Below are 18,796 nucleotides of genomic sequence, written 5' to 3'. Positions count from 1 at the left end.
TCATTCATCCCCAGAGACGCTGAGCGTCCGTGGGCGGGACATAATCGCAGCATTTATCCAATCACCGTCTAATTTCGGAGCACTGAAAAAAACTGTTCTAAGCAGCCCCATTGAAGTCAATGGACGCTCGGCTTCAACAGGGAAATGCGCTGTGACTCTGCGGGATTGTATGAGAAGAAAATCGAGTCAGCCGATCTGTAGCTGATTCTGAACTAACTTGTTTTAGAGATGAACGTGTTTTAACGCATGTTTAGTCAATAAAATGTTTACACAATAGCACATATTTGACCATTATTATTTTTTTGACATTATAGGGGAAGCCGAGCTTCCCTTGCATTGTTAAAGAAATCCCCACAGGTATAGGCACCCTATAATGTACTCTGGTGGGACTTCCATGACGTCATCACATTTTATTTGGCATCCACTGAATAAAATCAAGCCATTTCCCCTCTGAGAAGTTCAAAATTACTTCTCATGTGTGCTATTAAAATGTAAAACCACTGCTTGCCTTGCAGACCATATGCTTCAATACCATTAAATTACTGTTTTAGCATGGGATCAAGAAAATAGCATCTATCTGAAGTTTTAGCAGCATAATATAGGCTTGAGTATAGGCTTGGATATTGGGTTGGATATAAACATGGATATAAGCTCAGACATAGACTTGAATAGTCTTAGATATAACATTGGCCATTGTCTTAGATATAGACTTAGATATAACCATCCGATAGGCTTGGATGTATATTGGAATATAACCTTTAATATAGATTTGGATGTGGTCTTGGCATATTACTTTTGATATAGGCTAGGATATAGGCTTGGATATGCCTCTGTAACGTGCTGCATGAAGGAATGTGGCAAGAGCCAGCATGACCCTAACAAAGGCGCTGAATCAACTTAAGCCATTCCTAACATTCACAATATGCAGCCTAGACTATGAAGAAAGTTTGGGTTATATAGCTAGCACTAAACCTGTTGTAAGAGTCATTTTGCTGGTTTGTCATTATATAAATGGATGGGTACATGGAAACCCCTTCATTGTTCACTGATGTAAGTTGCTTGAGGTGGGATTCAAGGGACAAGGAGAATAGGCAGGCCCTTTATTTTTCAGGTCTGTGTACGATGTACATACGTAGGCCCTTGTTTGTGTAGGCCCTTGTCTGTACACTGCACATGCTAATTTCTGACGTATGGTTCAGAGTTAAGTTTGGGGGTTAGGTTAAGTTGAGGCATAAAGGTTAAGCTATTGTGGTAAAGGTCAGGGTTAATGTTAGGGTTAGTCAAAATATGTAATGATGCTGTATTGCTGGTCTCAACCTTCGTAGTAACATCTACGGGTATGTGTACGTGGGTGTGTTTATTTGAGTGTGTGTGTGCATGTAGGCAAATTTGATATGACTGCTGTTGTTTCTATGGAAGCTGTCCACTGTAAATAACTCCAGCACGACCTTCTTTTATGGGCCTATAGTAGACACGTCCTTCAACATAAAAATAATATCTGTTTAATGTGAAATGAACCCAAACCACATAAAGTGTTTTCATCTTATTATAAAAAAAATAAAACATAAAAAATAGGCTGCATGCGAGCGTTCACTCCAGGAACAGAAAACATAGAGTGAGAATACATTGAAATAGAAATAATGATTGCACGCAAGGTGAACTCATTTATATTACAATGTTATCGATAGACACATGTCGTTGTAGAACCAAAACTATTCTACACCAACTATGCTACAAACTATGCTACAGAACGATCGTCAGGGATTGCTTCCGCAATTGGCCAAATCATTAGTCTCCTCACCTCTACGCACTGCGGCCGTCAAGCAGTTACATTGGAATACGATGGCTAAAAAAGGTGGAATGTTCGTTCTGCTTAAAAACGTTAACATCTTTTTTTACCTATGCATTTTAAGGAGATATAAATAATAAATGTGATAAAACCGATTGTCGTTACGAACAATAGGATACTTAACCTGTTTAAAATGCCATATAGTGGTTCTCAAATTAAGTTGATCTGACCAATGAAGTTTATCTGACCAACTGACCATTGGCACTGTTGTGGTATGTCTTGGATAATGATAGGGGGCCTCGGTATTTAGAGGTATTGAGATATAAAATTAAGCCTGACTAAATCCCACACTCCACTTCTGACAGTAAAACATTTGACGATGGTCTCCATCCTCTGTGGTTTTACGGTAGCAGTAAGGCAAAGGCCGGTTTCTGATTGGTCAACCTGTCAGATTCTCTCACTTGCGGCTGAGTCTGGTCTCATCCCCTGCGGTCTCATCTTTTCTGTTTCGCATCTGTCAGTCGTCTGTATCCGGGCTGTCAAGGAACGAAGCGGTGACTTAACACTTCTGTACTGTAGAAATATTTTGCAGAAAACGTTTGCAGTAATATGCCATATTAACTGTAAGGGACTGGAACAAACACTACTTCACACAACAGAAAAGCAGAGGTAAGTCGTTTTTTTTCCTCCACAAAGTCAAACATTCAGTGCCGGTGGCTACTTTATTCAATAACGTTACAGTAGCTAGCCAAGCTAACGTTAGCTAATAAAAGGGCTGTGTTGTCTGTGTTTTTATTGCTGCTTTTTATGTCTACAGACAGTATATGAGTGAATATACCATGGAACTTGTTTTCCGTAGCTCACTAGCTAGCTGCATTTTAGGTGTCAGATAAATACGTGTAGTTGTGTTGTCTGGTCGGAATTGTTGTTAGCTTGCTAACGTTAGCTTAACCGGGCTAAATACTGTAGCTTACTGTAACAAAACCATGTTCAATAGGGTGTCGCAAAAATATTATATTAAAAAGGCATCCATTCAGACCAGTGGTGTAGGCTACCCAGCTAGTGACCAAAATAACCAGTTCCAAAATGGCAGAGGGACAAGGTTAAAGGCCAATGGGTTAAGAATCCCATTTCAAAAGGGCAATTATAATTTAAGAGTTTGCCTGGCTATAATAGTTTGTATAATTTAAAGATCATAGAAAAAATATATCATCCTTGTTTTATTCTTCCAAGAGAATTAATGACTTGCCTGGTAATTTTCAAAGATACATTCTACATTTTCAGTCTTTTCTGCCTGTTCACCCAGCCCATTCTAACCTACCAAACGTCTGTCTTAGCTCATGACGGGCCTATCCCAGTGTACTCTGCTCCAGGTGATGCATAACCTACAACAATACACTTAGAATCATAAAAGAGGCAAAGGGGTATATTAAAATGAATTGTGTCATGGCATTGAACAAAGGCAATGTGTGACTCAACCACTGGCTCTTAGTTGGCATTAGGATATCCTGAATGAAACCATGCCTCTTGTGTTGCAAGTCTTGTTTGAGTTCTCAAAGCCTAAAGGTCAAATTTGCCCTCCCCTTTGTAAGTCAAAATATGCTAAGATCTGAAGGTTATTATATACCAAAGCACCAATGCAGGTGGACACATTCCTTTGTTAAATGACACATCTCTGGTACTATTTATGTTTGCCTAGTCAGAGGAGTGTACATGGTTACTCTTCTGCTTCACTTTGATGCCACTGTTCCTGCTGATATTTAAACACACAATGAGCCATTATTTGCACTTTCTCTCCGTTCAGGCTATAACAACACACGTGGTGGGACATATTCCTGTTATTTTGTAGTTTTCCTGTTGGACTGATGATGAAAAAGTCTAATGTATGCTCAAATTCAGAACGACATTTTGTGTAATCACATAAACGTATTTTGGCATCCGTTCTGTCAGCTGTCTGTGAGTTTTTCAAAAAGAAAGACCCACGACTCTCCACTGTCAAATTGCTACCTGTTGTCACCGTACTTTTCTTAGTTCCCCTGCGACTTTGTGACTTGTCACACTTCCCTCCAACAGAAAGTGAAGTGCTCAGGAATTGCCAGAAATGCAGCCTCATCAGCAAGGTCATATGATTCAGGTCTGAGGCTACTGCAGGACAAGCCTTTTTTTAAGCAACAAGGCTGTATTTAAGCAATAAGGCACGAGGAGTGTGCTATATGGCCAGTATACCATGGCTAAGAGCTTTGGTTAGGCACCATGCTTCTTGGGACTGTCTGGACACAGCTCTTAGCTGTGGAATATTGGCAGTGTGCTAGGAAACCCTGAGAGACCTTATTGTTATTATAATCTGGTTACCAACGCAATTAGTGCATCAAGCAGTTGTGTGGTGTTATATCGTCTCTAGCAACTCAGCTACCAGCCATTCAACATTCAGGGTTCAACATTCAGTGTTGAGCTAATGGCACCTGTACATGTCCAGTGTTGAGCTAATGTCACCTGTACATGTCCAGTGTTGAGCTAATGTCACCTGTACATGTCCAGTGTTGAGCTAATGTCACCTGTACCTGTCCAGTGTTGATTTAATGTCACCTGTACCTGTCCAGTGTTGAGCTAATGTCACCTGTACCTGTCCAGTGTTGAGGTAATGTCACACTACCTGTCCAGTGTTGAGCTAATGGCACCTGTACATGTCCAGTGTTGAGCTAATGGCACCTGTACATGTCCAGTGTTGAGCTAATGGCACCTGTAGATGTCCAGTGTTGAGCTAATGGCACCTGTACATGTCCAGTGTTGAGCTAATGGCTGTCTTCAGGGGCTGGTGTGTTGATTCTTTTTGGCCTGTCCCTTTCGGTGTTTTGTCTTTGCCCTTTCTGTTCAAGCTTTTGACAGCACAGCTGTCTGCTTTCCACAGGAGATCAGTGATGATGGTGATGATGGTGACACAGGTGAATGAGAGTGATGGTGTTGGGGGGGCAAGGTGGCCCTGATAAGCGGCAGACGAGACTCTGTAATGGTTCTCCTGCCACAGTTTTGCTGCGCCGATGCCAAAGCTGTTTTTCAGAGCATGAAACGTTTAGTGTACTGGTCACTGAGGCATTCAAACACCACTGTTTCTCTTTTCCCCAGCTATTTATAAGTCTGTTAAGAACTGTGAAATACGACAGAAAAATTGTTGGCGTGATTACGCCTGCCCTGCAATTCGTCATCAACATACAGAAAGAAACCATGGGTTTAGAGGAGCACTGCTTGTAGTACGGACGTCAGAGCACAGCTTTTGTTTTTCGTTTGGAGACATTGCATGACATGCCAGCTACAATAAACTATCTAATAAGATGGCACTGGGAAGTGAGTGGGGCTTCGGTGTGTGACAGTCAGTGTTTAAACTGTCCTTCCTAACAGTGTGGGCCAACCTTCCCATTCACCAGTTCCCAAAGCAAACAACCACTTCAGATTTTGCAGAAGGACTTCCTTTTTCTTAGATTTTTTTGTGAGGCTTTTATTTAGAGCATTTTTTTCCAATGGGGATTAGGAAGGTTTTCCAAGGCTTTAATTTTCAGTGAATTACTTTCTCTCTCTTCCAGATTACCATGTGTTGACTTCATCAGATGCAATCAAGCACCCTGTCTGTCTGTCTATCTGTCTTTCTGTCTGCATCTATATCCAGGCATGTCTGTGTCATTCAGATTGTGTTACACAGTTGAGAATGGGTCAGTGACAATAGCACAAGCTGAAGGAATGTTACAACTTGGGCTTAAAGTTAAAAACACAAAACGTAATTTATTTTCTGGCTATTTTCAAGATAAAAACAATTATTGATGCTGTGGACATCAGTGGCCTTCATTAAATGTAGAAAGTGTAAAATGGCAGTTGAAAAGTGTAAGCTAACAGCTTAGTTATAAACCAGCAATAAACATGGCAGTACTGTTAACTTGATCAAGTTTCCAACCAGACAGCTCCACCCCACAACCTGTTTATATGAAGTACTGGCTATGCATTGTCTCTCGACCTCTGACATACAGCTCCGGGTTCCAGTGGTCCACTTCTGGTGTAGTACATCTTCTGTTTGTCACCATGCAGGGCCTGATAACCACAGCCGGATGCCATGTTGTCCAGACTGAGGGCGTCGATGGCACTGCGACCCTGTGTGAGCGCGTGCCGCTGGACTCACACCAAAGAGAAGGGCAAGCCTCTAATGCTGAACCCCCGCACCAACAAGGTACTTTACATTATTACTCTGATATCTATGCTGCCCACAGTACTCCTGTAGCCCCTCCCCTTTCCCCCTGGCTGGCCTCTATCTGTGTGGAGAATGTTAGGCTCCCATGTGTCTCTGCACTGGTTCGGGTTTCAATGGAGGCCAGGCCAATCAACAGGCCAGGCCAATCCTCTCTTTGGTAGCCCTGCCGTCCGACTGACAGAATGTACTTGGCACGTGCCCAAACCCATAATCCATCTACCCCCCACACCCATTCCCCTAAAAACCCTTAGAGGGCTGGTCCTCCTAAGCTCCAACATACTTCCTGATTGGCGTTCCAGGACACACCTCCCAGTCCTTCCCCCTTAGAATGTGACCTGGGATTCCATGTCCCGCCGGCCTGGTTTTAATTTTCCAGATAGGTGAGAGGTTCATGGGAGAGGATATAGACCAGGCCTGTGTGCCTAGCAGACAAACAGACACTCATGTCCATTACATGCAAATGCAAAGGTATGGATTCTAGCACAGGAACGCCTTGGCACGCTGTCGCTCTTCTAGCAACACCAGCCGTCTCTAAACTGTCATTGCAGCATGTCCTCATCCTGTCCCGTCCTCTCCTCCAGAGCATGTCCTTGTTCTGTCCTCATCCTCTTCTGTCCTTCTCCTCCAGGGCATGGCCTCATCCTGTTCTGTCTTTCTCCTCCAGGGCACGTCTTCATCCTGTCCTCATAATGTTCTGTCTTCCAGGGCATGTCCTCATCCTGTTTTGTCCTTCTGTTCCAGGGCATGTCTTCATCCTGTCCTCATAATTTTCTGTCCTTCTCCTCCAGGGCATGTCTTCATCATGTCCTTCTAATGTTCTGTGCTTCTCCTCCAGGGCATATCTTCATCATGTCCTTATAATGTTCTGTCCTTCTCCTCCAGGGCATGTCTTCATTCTGTCCTAACATTGTTCTGTCCTTCTCCTCCAGGGAATGTCTTCATTCTGTCCTAACATTGTTCTGTCCTTCTCCTCTAGGGAATGTCTTCATCCTGTCCTCATAATGTTCTATCCTTCTCCTCCAGGGCATATCTTCATCATGTCCTTATAATGTTCTGTCCTTCTCCTCCAGGGCATGTCTTCATCATGTCCTTATAATGTTCTGTCCTTCTCCTCCAGGGCATGTCTTCATCCTGTCCTGATACTGTTCTTCTCCTCCAGGGCATGTCTTCATCCTGTCCTCATAATGTTCTGTCCTTCTCCTCCAGGGCATGGCCTTCACACTGTTGGAGAGGCAGATCCTGGGTCTGCAGGGTCTTCTGCCACCCAAGATTGAGACTCAGGACATTCAGGCCATGCGCTTCCAGAGGAACCTGAAGAAGATGACAGACCCACTCGAGAAGTGAGAACAGGCACCAGTCTGCATTGTTTTATGCCAAATCCTATTATTGAGCACCAGAGGCTGAGCTCCTGTCAGAGGTAGACAGGGAATAGGGTGCCATTTGGAAAACAGACTTTAAGCGACAGCAAATCGTCAACTTCAGTCAAATCCTCTTGTCACACATTTACTGCCACTGAGTCTGCAGCGGTACAGTTATCCTACTACAACACTCACATGTAATCACTTAACACAATCAAACTACAACGCTCCCGTGTAATCACTTAACACAATCAAACTACAACGCTCCTGTGTAATCACTTAACACAATCAAACTACAACGCTCCCGTGTAATCATTTAACACAATCAAACTACAACGCTCCCGTGTAATCACTTAACACAATCAAACTACAACGCTCCCGTGTAATCACTTAACACAATCAAACTACAACGCTCCCGTGTAATCACTTAACACAATCAAACTACAACGCTCCTGTGTAATCACTTAACACAATCAAACTACAACGCTCCCGTGTAATCACTTAACACAATCAAACTACAACGCTCCCATGTAATCACTTAACACAATCAAACTACAACGCTCTCGTGTAATCACTTAACACAATCAAACTACAACGCTCTCGTGTAATCACTTAACACAATCAAACTGCAACTTCTGACTCCCGCTCATTTTCTTTCTCTATTTTCTCCGTCCATTTTGCCTCCAAATCCTCACTCTCTCTTGGTTCCTTTCCTCTTTCGTGACTAACAACTTTATCATTAGACGTCCCACTTGACAGTTTCCCTCATTTCAGCCAGTTAAGCATATTTATTATATGTATATGGAATGAATAAATGAAACGAGTCGGCACGCTTATAGTAGCGGCTGCAGTGCAAAAAAGAAAAGCAGTGTGTAGAAGAAGACAGCAGCTGTCTTCTTCTACGTTTCTAAAAATAAAACAAATATAATTATAGTTTTTTATTTAAAATAAAAGCGATTATGTAAATGTTTACTGTTCATGTTTTTTTATTGTATGGGAAAATCCTACTTAAAAAAACAGACCGGCCATTAAATTTTTCCTCTCGCGCACCCACTGGTGGCAGCTCGCGTACCCTTGGGGGTGCGCGTACCACACTTTGGGAATCCCTGACTTAACATAATCAAACTACAACGCTCCCGTGTAATCACTTAACACAATCAAACTACAACGCTCCCGTGTAATCACTTGACACAATCAAACTACAACGCTCCCGTGTAATCACTTAACACAATCAAAATATAACGCTCCCGTGTAATCACTTAACACAATCAAACTACAACGCTCCCGTGTAATCACTTAACACAATCAAACTACAACCCTCCCGTGTAATCACTTAACACAATCAAACTACAACGCTCCCGTGTAATCACTTAACACAATGAAAATACAACGCTCCTGTGTAATCACTTAACACAATCAAAATACAACGCTCCCGTGTAATCACTTAACACAATCAAAATACAACGCTCCCGTGTAATCACTTAACACAATCAAAATACAACGCTCCCGTGTAATCACTTTACACAATCAAACTACAACGCCCCCGTGTAATCAAGTAGCACAATCACATAAAATCTAGATACAAATATAACTCACCTGTAACTGGACTGTAACGATTACTGTTGTCAGGTACATCTACCTGATGGGGATCCAGGAGAGGAACGAGAAGTTGTTCTACCGTGTGCTGATGGAGGACATAGAGGACCTCATGCCCATAGTCTATACCCCCACCGTGGGGTTGGCCTGCACACAGTACGGTCACATCTTCCGGAGACCCAAGTAAGAGCTCCAGCTGTATTTTTCTGTTTATTTAGTTATGACCCCCTTCACGATCTTTGGAGAGAACGTGTAAAACATTTTTCCTTTGCTGTAGATACAGGCTTTTAATTTAGACTGGCTGAACATGATTTGATGGCTCTGTTTTGTAGGTTGTTAAAATGTCTCTTGGGATGTTAAGATTTTGGTTCACACAAAGGCAGTCACATTTATTGGTTTGCCCACAGAGGCCTGTTCATATCTATCTTGGACCGAGGACACATTCGCACCATTCTGGACAACTGGCCAGAGAACAATGTGGCGGTAAGTGGCACAGTTCCTGCACTGCAGTTGAAACATGAATTTTCACGCTGATGCAGCCCTTGCTGTTCAATGGTGCATTTTCTCTGCCAGTCCTGGGAGGGGGAGGCATTCATTAGTGCACACCATAGTGAAACATTTTGCAAAGGAAAGTCAAAACGAGCACTTTTTACCGGCCAAGTAAAACCGGGTCATCCCGAGCTGTTTCAGTCCATACCTGCTGCCCTGACTAGAACCCTGTTGGGACCTCTGGGTTTGGGGTTAGAACCCTGTTGGGACCTTTGGGTTTGGGGTTAGAACCCTATTGTGACCTGTGGGTTTGGGGTTAGAACCCTGTTGTGACCTGTGGGTTTGGGGTTAGAACCCTGTTGTGACCTGCGGGTTTGGGGTTAGAACCCTATTGTGACCTGTGGGTTTGGGGTTAGAACCCTGTTGTGACCTGCGGGTTTGGGGTTAGAACCCTGTTGTGACCTGCGGGTTTGGGGTTAGAACCCTGTTGTGACCTGCGGGTTTGGGGTTAGAACCCTGTTGTGACCTGCGGGTTTGGGGTTAGAACCCTGTTGTGACCTGCGGGTTTGGGGTTAGAACCCTGTTGTGACCTGCGGGTTTGGGGTTAGAACCATGTTGTGACCTGCGGGTTTGGGGTTAGAACCCTGTTGTGACCTGCGGGTTTGGGGTTAGAACCCTGTTGTGACCTGTGGGTTTGGGGTTAGAAACCTGTTGTTTCCTATGGGTTTGTGGTTAGAACCCTGTTGTGACCTGTGGGTTTGGGGTTAGAACCCTGTTGTGACCTGCGGGTTTGGGGTTAGAACCCTGTTGTGACCTGCGGGTTTGGGGTTAGAACCCTGTTGTGACCTGCGGGTTTGGGGTTAGAACACTGTTGTGACCTGCGGGTTTGGGGTTAGAACCATGTTGTGACCTGCGGGTTTGGGGTTAGAACCCTATTGTGACCTGCGGGTTTGGGGTTAGAACCCTGTTGTGACCTGTGGGTTTGGGGTTAGAAACCTGTTGTTTCCTGTGGGTTTGTGCAGGCAGTGGTGGTGACGGACGGGGAGCGGATTCTGGGCCTGGGGGACCTGGGGGTGTTTGGGATGGGCATCCCCGTGGGGAAGTTGTGCCTGTACACCGCCTGCGCTGGGATCCGACCTGAGAGGTGCCTCCCGGTGGTCATTGACGTGGGAACCGACAACGAGGTTGGCCAGAAAAACACCAATCACACCACGCCTTTTCAGAATGAGCATTAAAATTTATTACCAATATGTTTGCTATTCGTTTCCTGACCAAATATAATTACGTTATTTACGTCAGGCAGTATGTATGCTACCTTTAACCAAACTCATTATTCCAGACCCTTCTGAAGGACCCATTCTACATGGGTTTATACCAGAAGCGGGATCGTTCCCAGCTTTATGATGACCTCATCGATGAGTTCATGGAGGCAGTTGTGGACAAGTATGGCCAGGACACCCTGATCCAGTTCGAAGACTTCGGAAATCACAACGCCTTCCGCTTGATGCGGAAATACCGCGAGAAATATTGCACCTTTAACGACGACATCCAAGGTTTGAATTCACTCCCAGTGAATGTGGCACGTCACATTCACATGGTAGTCAGTGTGTATGAATTAGTGAACAGCAAACATCACGTCATATACGATCCATATTCACTATTTGCTACGGTGCAACCTGTTTGTCAACCCCTCTGACCTAACACTCCCTGCAGACTAAAAGCATGGTGTTGAAGTATTTCAGAGACTGGAAGGTTTGTTGGATGGCAGGCCTGGTGTGTGTTTGGTGGCAGGCCTGGTGTGTGTTTGGTGGCAGGCCTGGTGTGTGTTTGGTGGCAGGTCTGGAGCGTGTTTGGTGGCAGGTCTGGAGCGTGTTTGGTGGCAGGTCTGGAGCGTGTTTGGTGGCAGGTCTGGAGCGTGTTTGGTGGCAGGTCTGGAGCGTGTTTGGTGGCAGGTCTGGAGCGTGTTTGGTGGCAGGTCTGGAGCGTGTTTGGTGGCAGGTCTGGAGCGTGTTTGGTGGCAGGTCTGGAGCGTGTTTGGTGGCAGGCCTGGTGTGTGTTTGGTGGCAGGCCTGGTGTGTGTTTGATGGCAGGTTTGGCGTGTGTTTGTGACATTCAGGCACTGCAGCCGTGGCTCTGGCGGGGCTCCTGGCGGCTCAGAGAGCCATCGGAAAACCAATCACCGAACACAAGGTCCTGTTCTGTGGAGCAGGGGAGGTAGGCCACTCTGCTACTTCTGTCACCGGTGTTTATATCCCTGGCAATCAGTACACATGGTTAATGACTGGGATGAGTCTGTATTTCCTTCACACAGATTGATATACTGTGGCGTGTTGTAAAGTAATGCCATGTGAACATATACAGTGGGGAGAACTTGATACAATGCCGATTTTGCAGGTTTTCTTACTTACAAAGCATGTAGAATAATGTAATAATGTAAAAAGCATGTAATTTTAATCATCGGTACTCTTCAACTGTGAGTGACAGAAATCCAGAAAATCACATTGTATGATTTTTCAGTAATTAATTTGCATTTTATTGCATGACATAAGTATTTGATACATCAGAAAAGCAGAACTTAATATTTGGTACAGAAACCTTTGTTTGCAATTACAGAGATCATATGTTTCCTGTAGTTCTTGACCAGTTTGACCTACAGCAGGGATTTTGGCCCACTCCTCCATACAGACCTTCTCCAGATCCTTCAGGTTTCAGGGCTGTCGCTGGGCAGCTCCCTCCAAAGATTTTCTATTGGGTTCAGGTCTGGAGACTGACTAGGCCACTCCAGGACCTTGAGATGCTTCTTACGGAGCCACTCCTTAGTTGCCCTGTCTGTGTTTTTCGGGTCGTTGTCATGCTGAAAGACCCAGCCACGACCCATCTTCAATGCTCTTACTGAGGGAAGGAGGTTGTTGGCCAAGATCTTGCGATACATGGCCCCATCCATCCTTCCCTCAATACGGTGCAGTCGTCCTGTCCCCTTTGCAAAAAAGCACCCCCAAAGAATGATGTTTCCACCTCCATGCTTCACGGTTGGGATGGTGTTCTTGGGGTTGAACTCATCCTTCTTCTTCCTCCAAACACGGCGAGTGGAGTTTAGACCAAAAAGCTCTATTTTTGTCTCATCAGACCACATGACCTTCTCCCATTCCTCCTCTGGATCATCCAGATGGTCATTGGCAAACTTCAGACGAGCCTTGGACATTCCTTGGCTTGAGCAGGGGGACCTTGCGTGCGCTGCAGGATTTTAATCCATGACGGCTTGGTGTGTAACTAATGGTTTTCTTTGAGACTGTGGTCCTAGCTCTCTTCAGGTCATTGACCAGGTCCTGCCGTGTAGTTCTGGGCTGATCCCTCACCTTCCTCATGATCATTGATGCCCGACGAGGTGAGATCTTGCATGGAGCCCCGGACCAATGGAGATTGACCGTCATCTGGAACTTCTTCCATTTTCTAATAATTGCCTTCTCACCGAGCTGCTTGTTTATTGTTCTGTAGCCCATCCCAGCCTTGTGGAGGTCTACAATTTTATCCCTGATGTCCTTGCACAGCTCTCTGGTCTTGACCATTGTGGAGAGGTTGGGGTCTGTTTGACTGAGTGTGTGGACAGGTGTCTTTTATACAGGTAACAAGTTCAAACAGGTGCAGTTGATATAGGTTAATAGTGGAGAACAGGAGGGCTTCTTAAAGAAAAACTAACAGGTCTGTGAGAGATGGAATTCTTACTGGTTGGTAAGTGTTCAAATACTTATGTCATGCAATAAAATGCAAATGTATTATTTAAAAATGTAGACAATGTGATTTTTAGATTCCGTCTCTCACAGTTGAGGTGTACCTATGAAAACCTGCTAAATCGGCAGTGTATCAAATACTTGTTCTCCCCACTGTACGTTGTATGTTTACTTGTCATTTTGTTCATTTGTTTTGGCGCCCGTGTCATATTTTTGTCAGCTGAATAATAAATAATTTGTTTGTCCTTCAGGCTGCCCTGGGTATTGCCAACCTGATTACCATGTCCATGGTGGAGAAAGGTTTGACCCAAACTGAAGCCAGGAAGAAGATCTGGATGTTTGACAAGTATGGTCTTCTAGTGAAGGTTAGGACCCAGTTTACTGAGAGATCCTTGGCCCTTTTTCACTTCTCCTGTGTGTGTGTGTGTGTGTGTGTGTGTGTGTGTGTGTGTGTGTGTGTGTGTGTGTGTGTGTGTGTGTGTGTGTGTGTGTGTGTGTGTGTGTGTGTGTGTGTGTGTGTGTGTGTGTGTGTGTGTGTGTGTGTGTGTGTGTGTGTGAGACTGGTTCCACATCCCCATTCAGATTGCATTGAGAAATAGATTCTGATTTCGGTTTTATTTTCTCTGTGATTCCCTGTAGGGCCGAACCCAGGAAATCGACAGCAACCAGGAGGTCTTTGCTCACGAAGGGCCTGGAAATGTTCAGAGCTTCTTGGAGGCAGTCAATGTCATCCAACCCACAGCCATTGTTGGTAAAATTCCTGTTCCCCATTGTCTTCTTCATACTAACAACGATGACACCGTGTTGTACAGCGAAAACATGATGTTACTAGATGTAAAGTACACGACACAAAACAAACTAGGTCTGTGTACATTTTCCTGTGTGTTCACCGTAGAAACATGGTAACCCTGGCTTTCCTTTACCTGCTCACAGGTGTGTCCGGAGCTGGACGCCTCTTTACCCACGATGTCCTCAAAAAGATGGGCACCCTAAATAAACGGCCAATCGTCTTCGCCCTGAGCAACCCCACCAACAAGGCCGAGTGCACAGCAGAAGAAGCCTACACCCTTACAGACGTAAACACCGGGTCCTTCTCTGGTTTAGATTTTAGTCATTTAGACAACCCCCTGTCCTTAACAGTAATGACTGCATGCATTTCCCGACTTGGTCTCCCGTGGGAATCGAACCCACGACCTCTGGCATTGCAGGCGATGTGCTCGATCAACTGAGCTGCACGGTACTTGGTCGCGTGTGATCCCACACGCACTCATTGACCGCGGCTTTGTTTCACATCCAGGGCCGGTGTCTGTTTGCCAGCGGAAGTCCGTTCGACCCGGTCACCTTGGCTGACGGACGTGTGTTCACGCCCGGACAGGGGAACAACGCCTACATATTCCCAGGTAGGCGGGACGGCAGGGTCTTGCCTCAGCATTCGCTGAGGACGTCTTCAGGAGCTTTCAGTGGCCGTGAAAAGCTGATGGGCGTGGATACGTGTCACACTGGATAAACCAAAACAGAACCTGAGACATAGTTTTTGATGACATGCTATTGCATGCGTTATGCTGTGGTGGTTAACCAGGGAAAGAGTGTAGCAGCAGTTGCTAACTGACTATAAACAACAGACTGGGTAACTTAACAGACTGGGTAACTTAACAGACTGGGTAACTTAACAGACTGGGTAACTTAACTGACTGGGTAACTTAACAGACTGGGTAACTTAACTGACTGGGTAACTTAACTGACTGGGTAACTTAACTGACTGGGTAACTTAACAGACTGGGTAACTTAACTGACTGGGTAACTTAACTGACTGGGTAACTTAACTGACTGGGTATCATCTGCTAACTGTGGGCTGCAGAGGATCAATTACTCTATTCTTGGTGAATAACCGCCACACTGCTCTAAGAAACGGAGGGCGTCTGGAAACGGAAAGGTTGTCCCAGGGTGTGTGTTGAACGTTGAAAGGTTTGAGGGGAAGGGAAATAGAAATGACGTTTTTCTCTCTGCAGGTGTAGCCTTGGCTGTGATCCTCAGCGGTGTGAGACACATCAGTGACACAGTCTTCCTGGAGGCCGCCAAGGTCAGATAGACAACTGCAGGATTTCTCTTCCTCTGTCCTCTTTGTCTCTTGCACACTCACTAATCCATAGGTCGTCTCTCCTCACCTGGTTCTGACAGACTCTGGCCGACCAGTTGACTGACGAAGAGCTGGCGGAGGGGAGACTCTACCCCCCGCTGTCTAACATCAGGGAAGTCTCTCTCCAGATGGCGGTTAAGGTACAAAACTCAAGTTTCTTGTTCGTCAAATACATTATGAGGAAATACATTTGTAACGTAGGCAGTTGTTCTTTAATATATGACCATGGTAAAAGTGGTGGTTATGAGATGAAAAACACACTGATTCTGCTACTGTCAGAGTATAATTTTGGTCAAAAAGAATGTATGCGTAAATGTTATCTTATAGTCAGAGATGGGCTAATCCTTTCGTCTCGTAAATGTAATCTTTAAATCAGAGGTGGGCTAAACCTTTCGTCTCGTAAATGTAATCTTTAAGTCAGAGGTGGAATAAACCTTTCATATCGCGGCCATATCAGGCTTTTAAAGTCAACGGACGGCCTCACGTGAAAAGGGAGGTTTAGATCCACAATAATTTCTATGTACTTTCGATTTAGATGTCTAAGATTGGTCTAGAGGTTGTTTTTTTAACACACCTTTGCCCACCCCTGATTTAAGTGCAGCAGAATTATTGTACATGGGGAGATCGGACACTCCCTTTGAATAGGTAAATAAATGTCCTTCATGAACCGTTTGTTATTTCCCCTTTATTTTACCAGTTAAGTGTTAAGTGGAAAACATTCTCATTTATATCAGTGACTTGGGAGTGAGTGTTCTCACGGCATCTCACTGTCTCCCCCTGCAGGTGGTCCAGTTTGTGTACGCCAACAACATGGCCTTCCGCTACCCAGAGCCCAAGGACAAGGACAAGTTCGTCAGGTCAACAGTATGGAACATCAACTACGACTCATTCCTCCCCGACATATATGAGTGGAAAGGGATGAACCCCCCTCCAGATCACTAGAGTCCTGGGCCTGATGTGGGGGAGTTAAGATCAGGATTTTATCAGCGTCTCTCTTCCCTTTTGTCCAAAAACAGCCACTACGTTTTGGGGTACACACAAAAAAAAGAACGTGACTTGAGACGAAAGATGAATATGCACAAAGACAACAGTTAGGTAGAGAGAGGGGTCAAACTGGGGTCATGGGGAAAGACTTGGAGGTGGGAGGGAGGACAATTTAAATGGCTTTTTTAGCAGGAGTGGGCAAGCAGTTTCGCTCAAGGGCCAAGTCGGGATTTCAAATTTCAACAGAGTGCCTAAGACTGTTTTAAATTAATGTGTTTGTCAAAATTTAGTTGCCGGTGACAAATAGGGCAGTTCAAAAGTAAAAAAAAACAGAATATTTTTATGCTCTTATTTATTTATTTGGATTTTTAACCTACTCTTCATTTTTGTGTGTTGTTTTTTGTTTTAATAGTATAGAGAAGGATACTAGTATAGAGAAGTATAGCTACTCCAACATACTGTATGAGATTACTCCAAGCCTTGGAGACCTTGCTTACTAGTTAAAATGTTTATGCAACAATATCGGATAAATATTATAACTGATAGTTGAAAGGCTTTTGCCATTTTAAGAAATGCACATCCCCACATGAAATAATATTCTGTGTGTAATATATACGTCTTGTTTATTATATGTTACTTAAGCACTTGTGTGTTTTTTGCAGTGAGTTAACATGGCGGTGTGAAATGGCTCCTAATAGCTGATATGTAGGGAAATGAACTGTGACAACTACATCAACCATGTCTTTATCTGCAAAGTGTCCCTAATTGGATTCTTAGTATTTATTCAGATTCTGGTGCAAAAAATATTCTGTTGCAAAATATTTGGTAACCGAGAGTATGTATTCCAAACGGCAAACTATTTGCAATGAAAGCAAGACATTATTGGACAAATTGTGGAAGGTTCCTTCTCATTTTGTCTGTTTTGCTCTCTTTGCTTCCGTTTGATTCCTAGAGTAAATGGTTTCCATTGCGAATGAAAAGATTTTCAACAGACCATATGTTTTTGCACCGTAATCCAGCTAATCAACGCACTCTTCTGATCATATCACAGGGAGTTTCTCCAGACTAAAGGCCACGCACAGTGGAACCACCCATTAGACCACACTCCTTTACAGAAGATTCACTTGCTGAAGTGTCTTTATGTTTCATGGGCATTCGCACAGTTTTACAGTACAAAGAGCCTGATGCAGCAGCATTGCTGTGGTTGATATAAGATCCATTGATTAAAATATAAATGTCTTGAACACTGCAGTCAGACATGTCAAGGCTGCATACGTTTTCCAAACACCTTTTCAGTTTGTTACCCATTAGCCTCGTTTTAAAACAGAGCTGTACAGAGCTGTTTTCCCTGGGTGAGAGGAGGAGGATATGAAAGCGAAAAGGTTATTTGGATAAACAAGCTGAAAAAGACAGCTAAAGTTAAGATTCGCAGGTCTGTAGACTTTTGAGAGTGTTTAGACAGATGATTGGCTTCTATCCATCTGAACTGAAGTGCCTGCGTAGGCGAGGTAACTCCACTTATACACTCCTCACTGTTCAGCACCTACATAGCCAAAGAACAATGTAACACAGCAGATGAAAAGATGTATTATGAATCAGCTGATGCTATTTCTGTATTGAGATATATATAGGCTAATTATATATCTTGTATTATTATTATTAGGCAGTTCCCTTCTGGTTGATCAAACATGTCTAAATCACTAATGTACCATCTTAGACCTGTTGACTTTCCAGTGCATCAATAAATTTTTGTCCCATTCAGTGGCTGTGTTGGTCCGTATGCCTGCGCCCTAGGTCTGCCACTGAAAATACTACTTTGTCTGTATTGTGTACTATGTGGTGCTTTGTTTTGTCATTGTTCTTCACCCTTCACTCCTAAATGTCCTGGTAAAACTGTTCTCTCACCCATGTTCCTTCCTCCTTTGTGAGCGTATACATTCTTTGTTGTTACGCAGTGTGGCCTTAGCACAAAGCTGTTCCAGATTGTGTGTGTGCTGTTACAAGTGCAGAATTAAAATGACTTTTTACCAGTTGCTGTTTGTTGTACTTCTTTTGGGTCTGTGAAAATGTTTATCAATCCAAACTAGTCTATATTCCTGATCAACACCAATAAATGGGATTAGTCAGTCCCTTCCATGTATTTTTCTCACGCTAAAATTATTAGGTACAATATAGAAAAAGTTATGTACTTGCTGTGCCACTTTACATTTTCTCTAAATCCCTGTCTGGATCTGTAACAGAGGATTTTGCAATTGTTGCAAGACAACAGTTTTTAACCAAACTGTTATGTTCTGAAGTATAGACTTTTGTAAAGGAGAACATTAAAGTTCTTAAATTATGGATCAGATCCAAAGTGGTTCCTGGGCAGCTCAGTGGTGGGTTATGAGTTGAGAAGACCTCCATAACCCCAGAATTTTGTAATTTAGGTCAACAGAGGAGCATTTTTTCCAACAGAAGAACATGAAATTTCTAATTTGTGTC

General features: G+C 43.9%; 1 protein-coding gene across 1 annotated transcript; it reads left to right on the top strand.

The window, feature by feature from the left end:
- Nucleotides 1–2,255: 2,255 nt before the first annotated feature.
- me2 (malic enzyme 2, NAD(+)-dependent, mitochondrial) lies at nucleotides 2,256–18,348 on the top strand. The gene is made up of 15 exons (XM_010877002.5): nucleotides 2,256–2,458; nucleotides 5,864–6,002; nucleotides 7,230–7,363; nucleotides 9,011–9,160; nucleotides 9,385–9,460; nucleotides 10,489–10,650; nucleotides 10,806–11,019; nucleotides 11,583–11,680; nucleotides 13,446–13,559; nucleotides 13,834–13,945; nucleotides 14,128–14,270; nucleotides 14,492–14,594; nucleotides 15,204–15,274; nucleotides 15,373–15,471; nucleotides 16,115–18,348. Exons 2-15 carry the CDS (start codon nucleotides 5,889–5,891, stop codon nucleotides 16,271–16,273), a joined length of 1,749 nt encoding a protein of 582 aa, XP_010875304.1. The 5' UTR covers nucleotides 2,256–2,458; nucleotides 5,864–5,888; the 3' UTR covers nucleotides 16,274–18,348.
- Nucleotides 18,349–18,796: the final 448 nt, after the last annotated feature.

Source organism: Esox lucius, chromosome 13 (assembly GCF_011004845.1).
Source record: "Esox lucius isolate fEsoLuc1 chromosome 13, fEsoLuc1.pri, whole genome shotgun sequence".
NCBI lineage: Eukaryota > Metazoa > Chordata > Actinopteri > Esociformes > Esocidae > Esox > Esox lucius.
The sequence above is the reverse complement of the archived record's forward strand: the minus strand, read 5'-3'. Positions and strand labels throughout refer to the sequence as shown.

Excerpts from the sequence above, each read along its gene's own strand:
- me2 (XM_010877002.5), top strand. The coding sequence starts at position 5,889 with ATGTTGTCCAGACTGAGGGCGTCGATGGCACTGCGACCCTGTGTGAGC. Across the intron at positions 11,681-13,445 it reads TGTTCTGTGGAGCAGGGGAG|GCTGCCCTGGGTATTGCCAA; the intron begins GTAGGCCACTCT and ends TTTGTCCTTCAG. Across the intron at positions 13,946-14,127 it reads CCAACCCACAGCCATTGTTG|GTGTGTCCGGAGCTGGACGC; the intron begins GTAAAATTCCTG and ends ACCTGCTCACAG.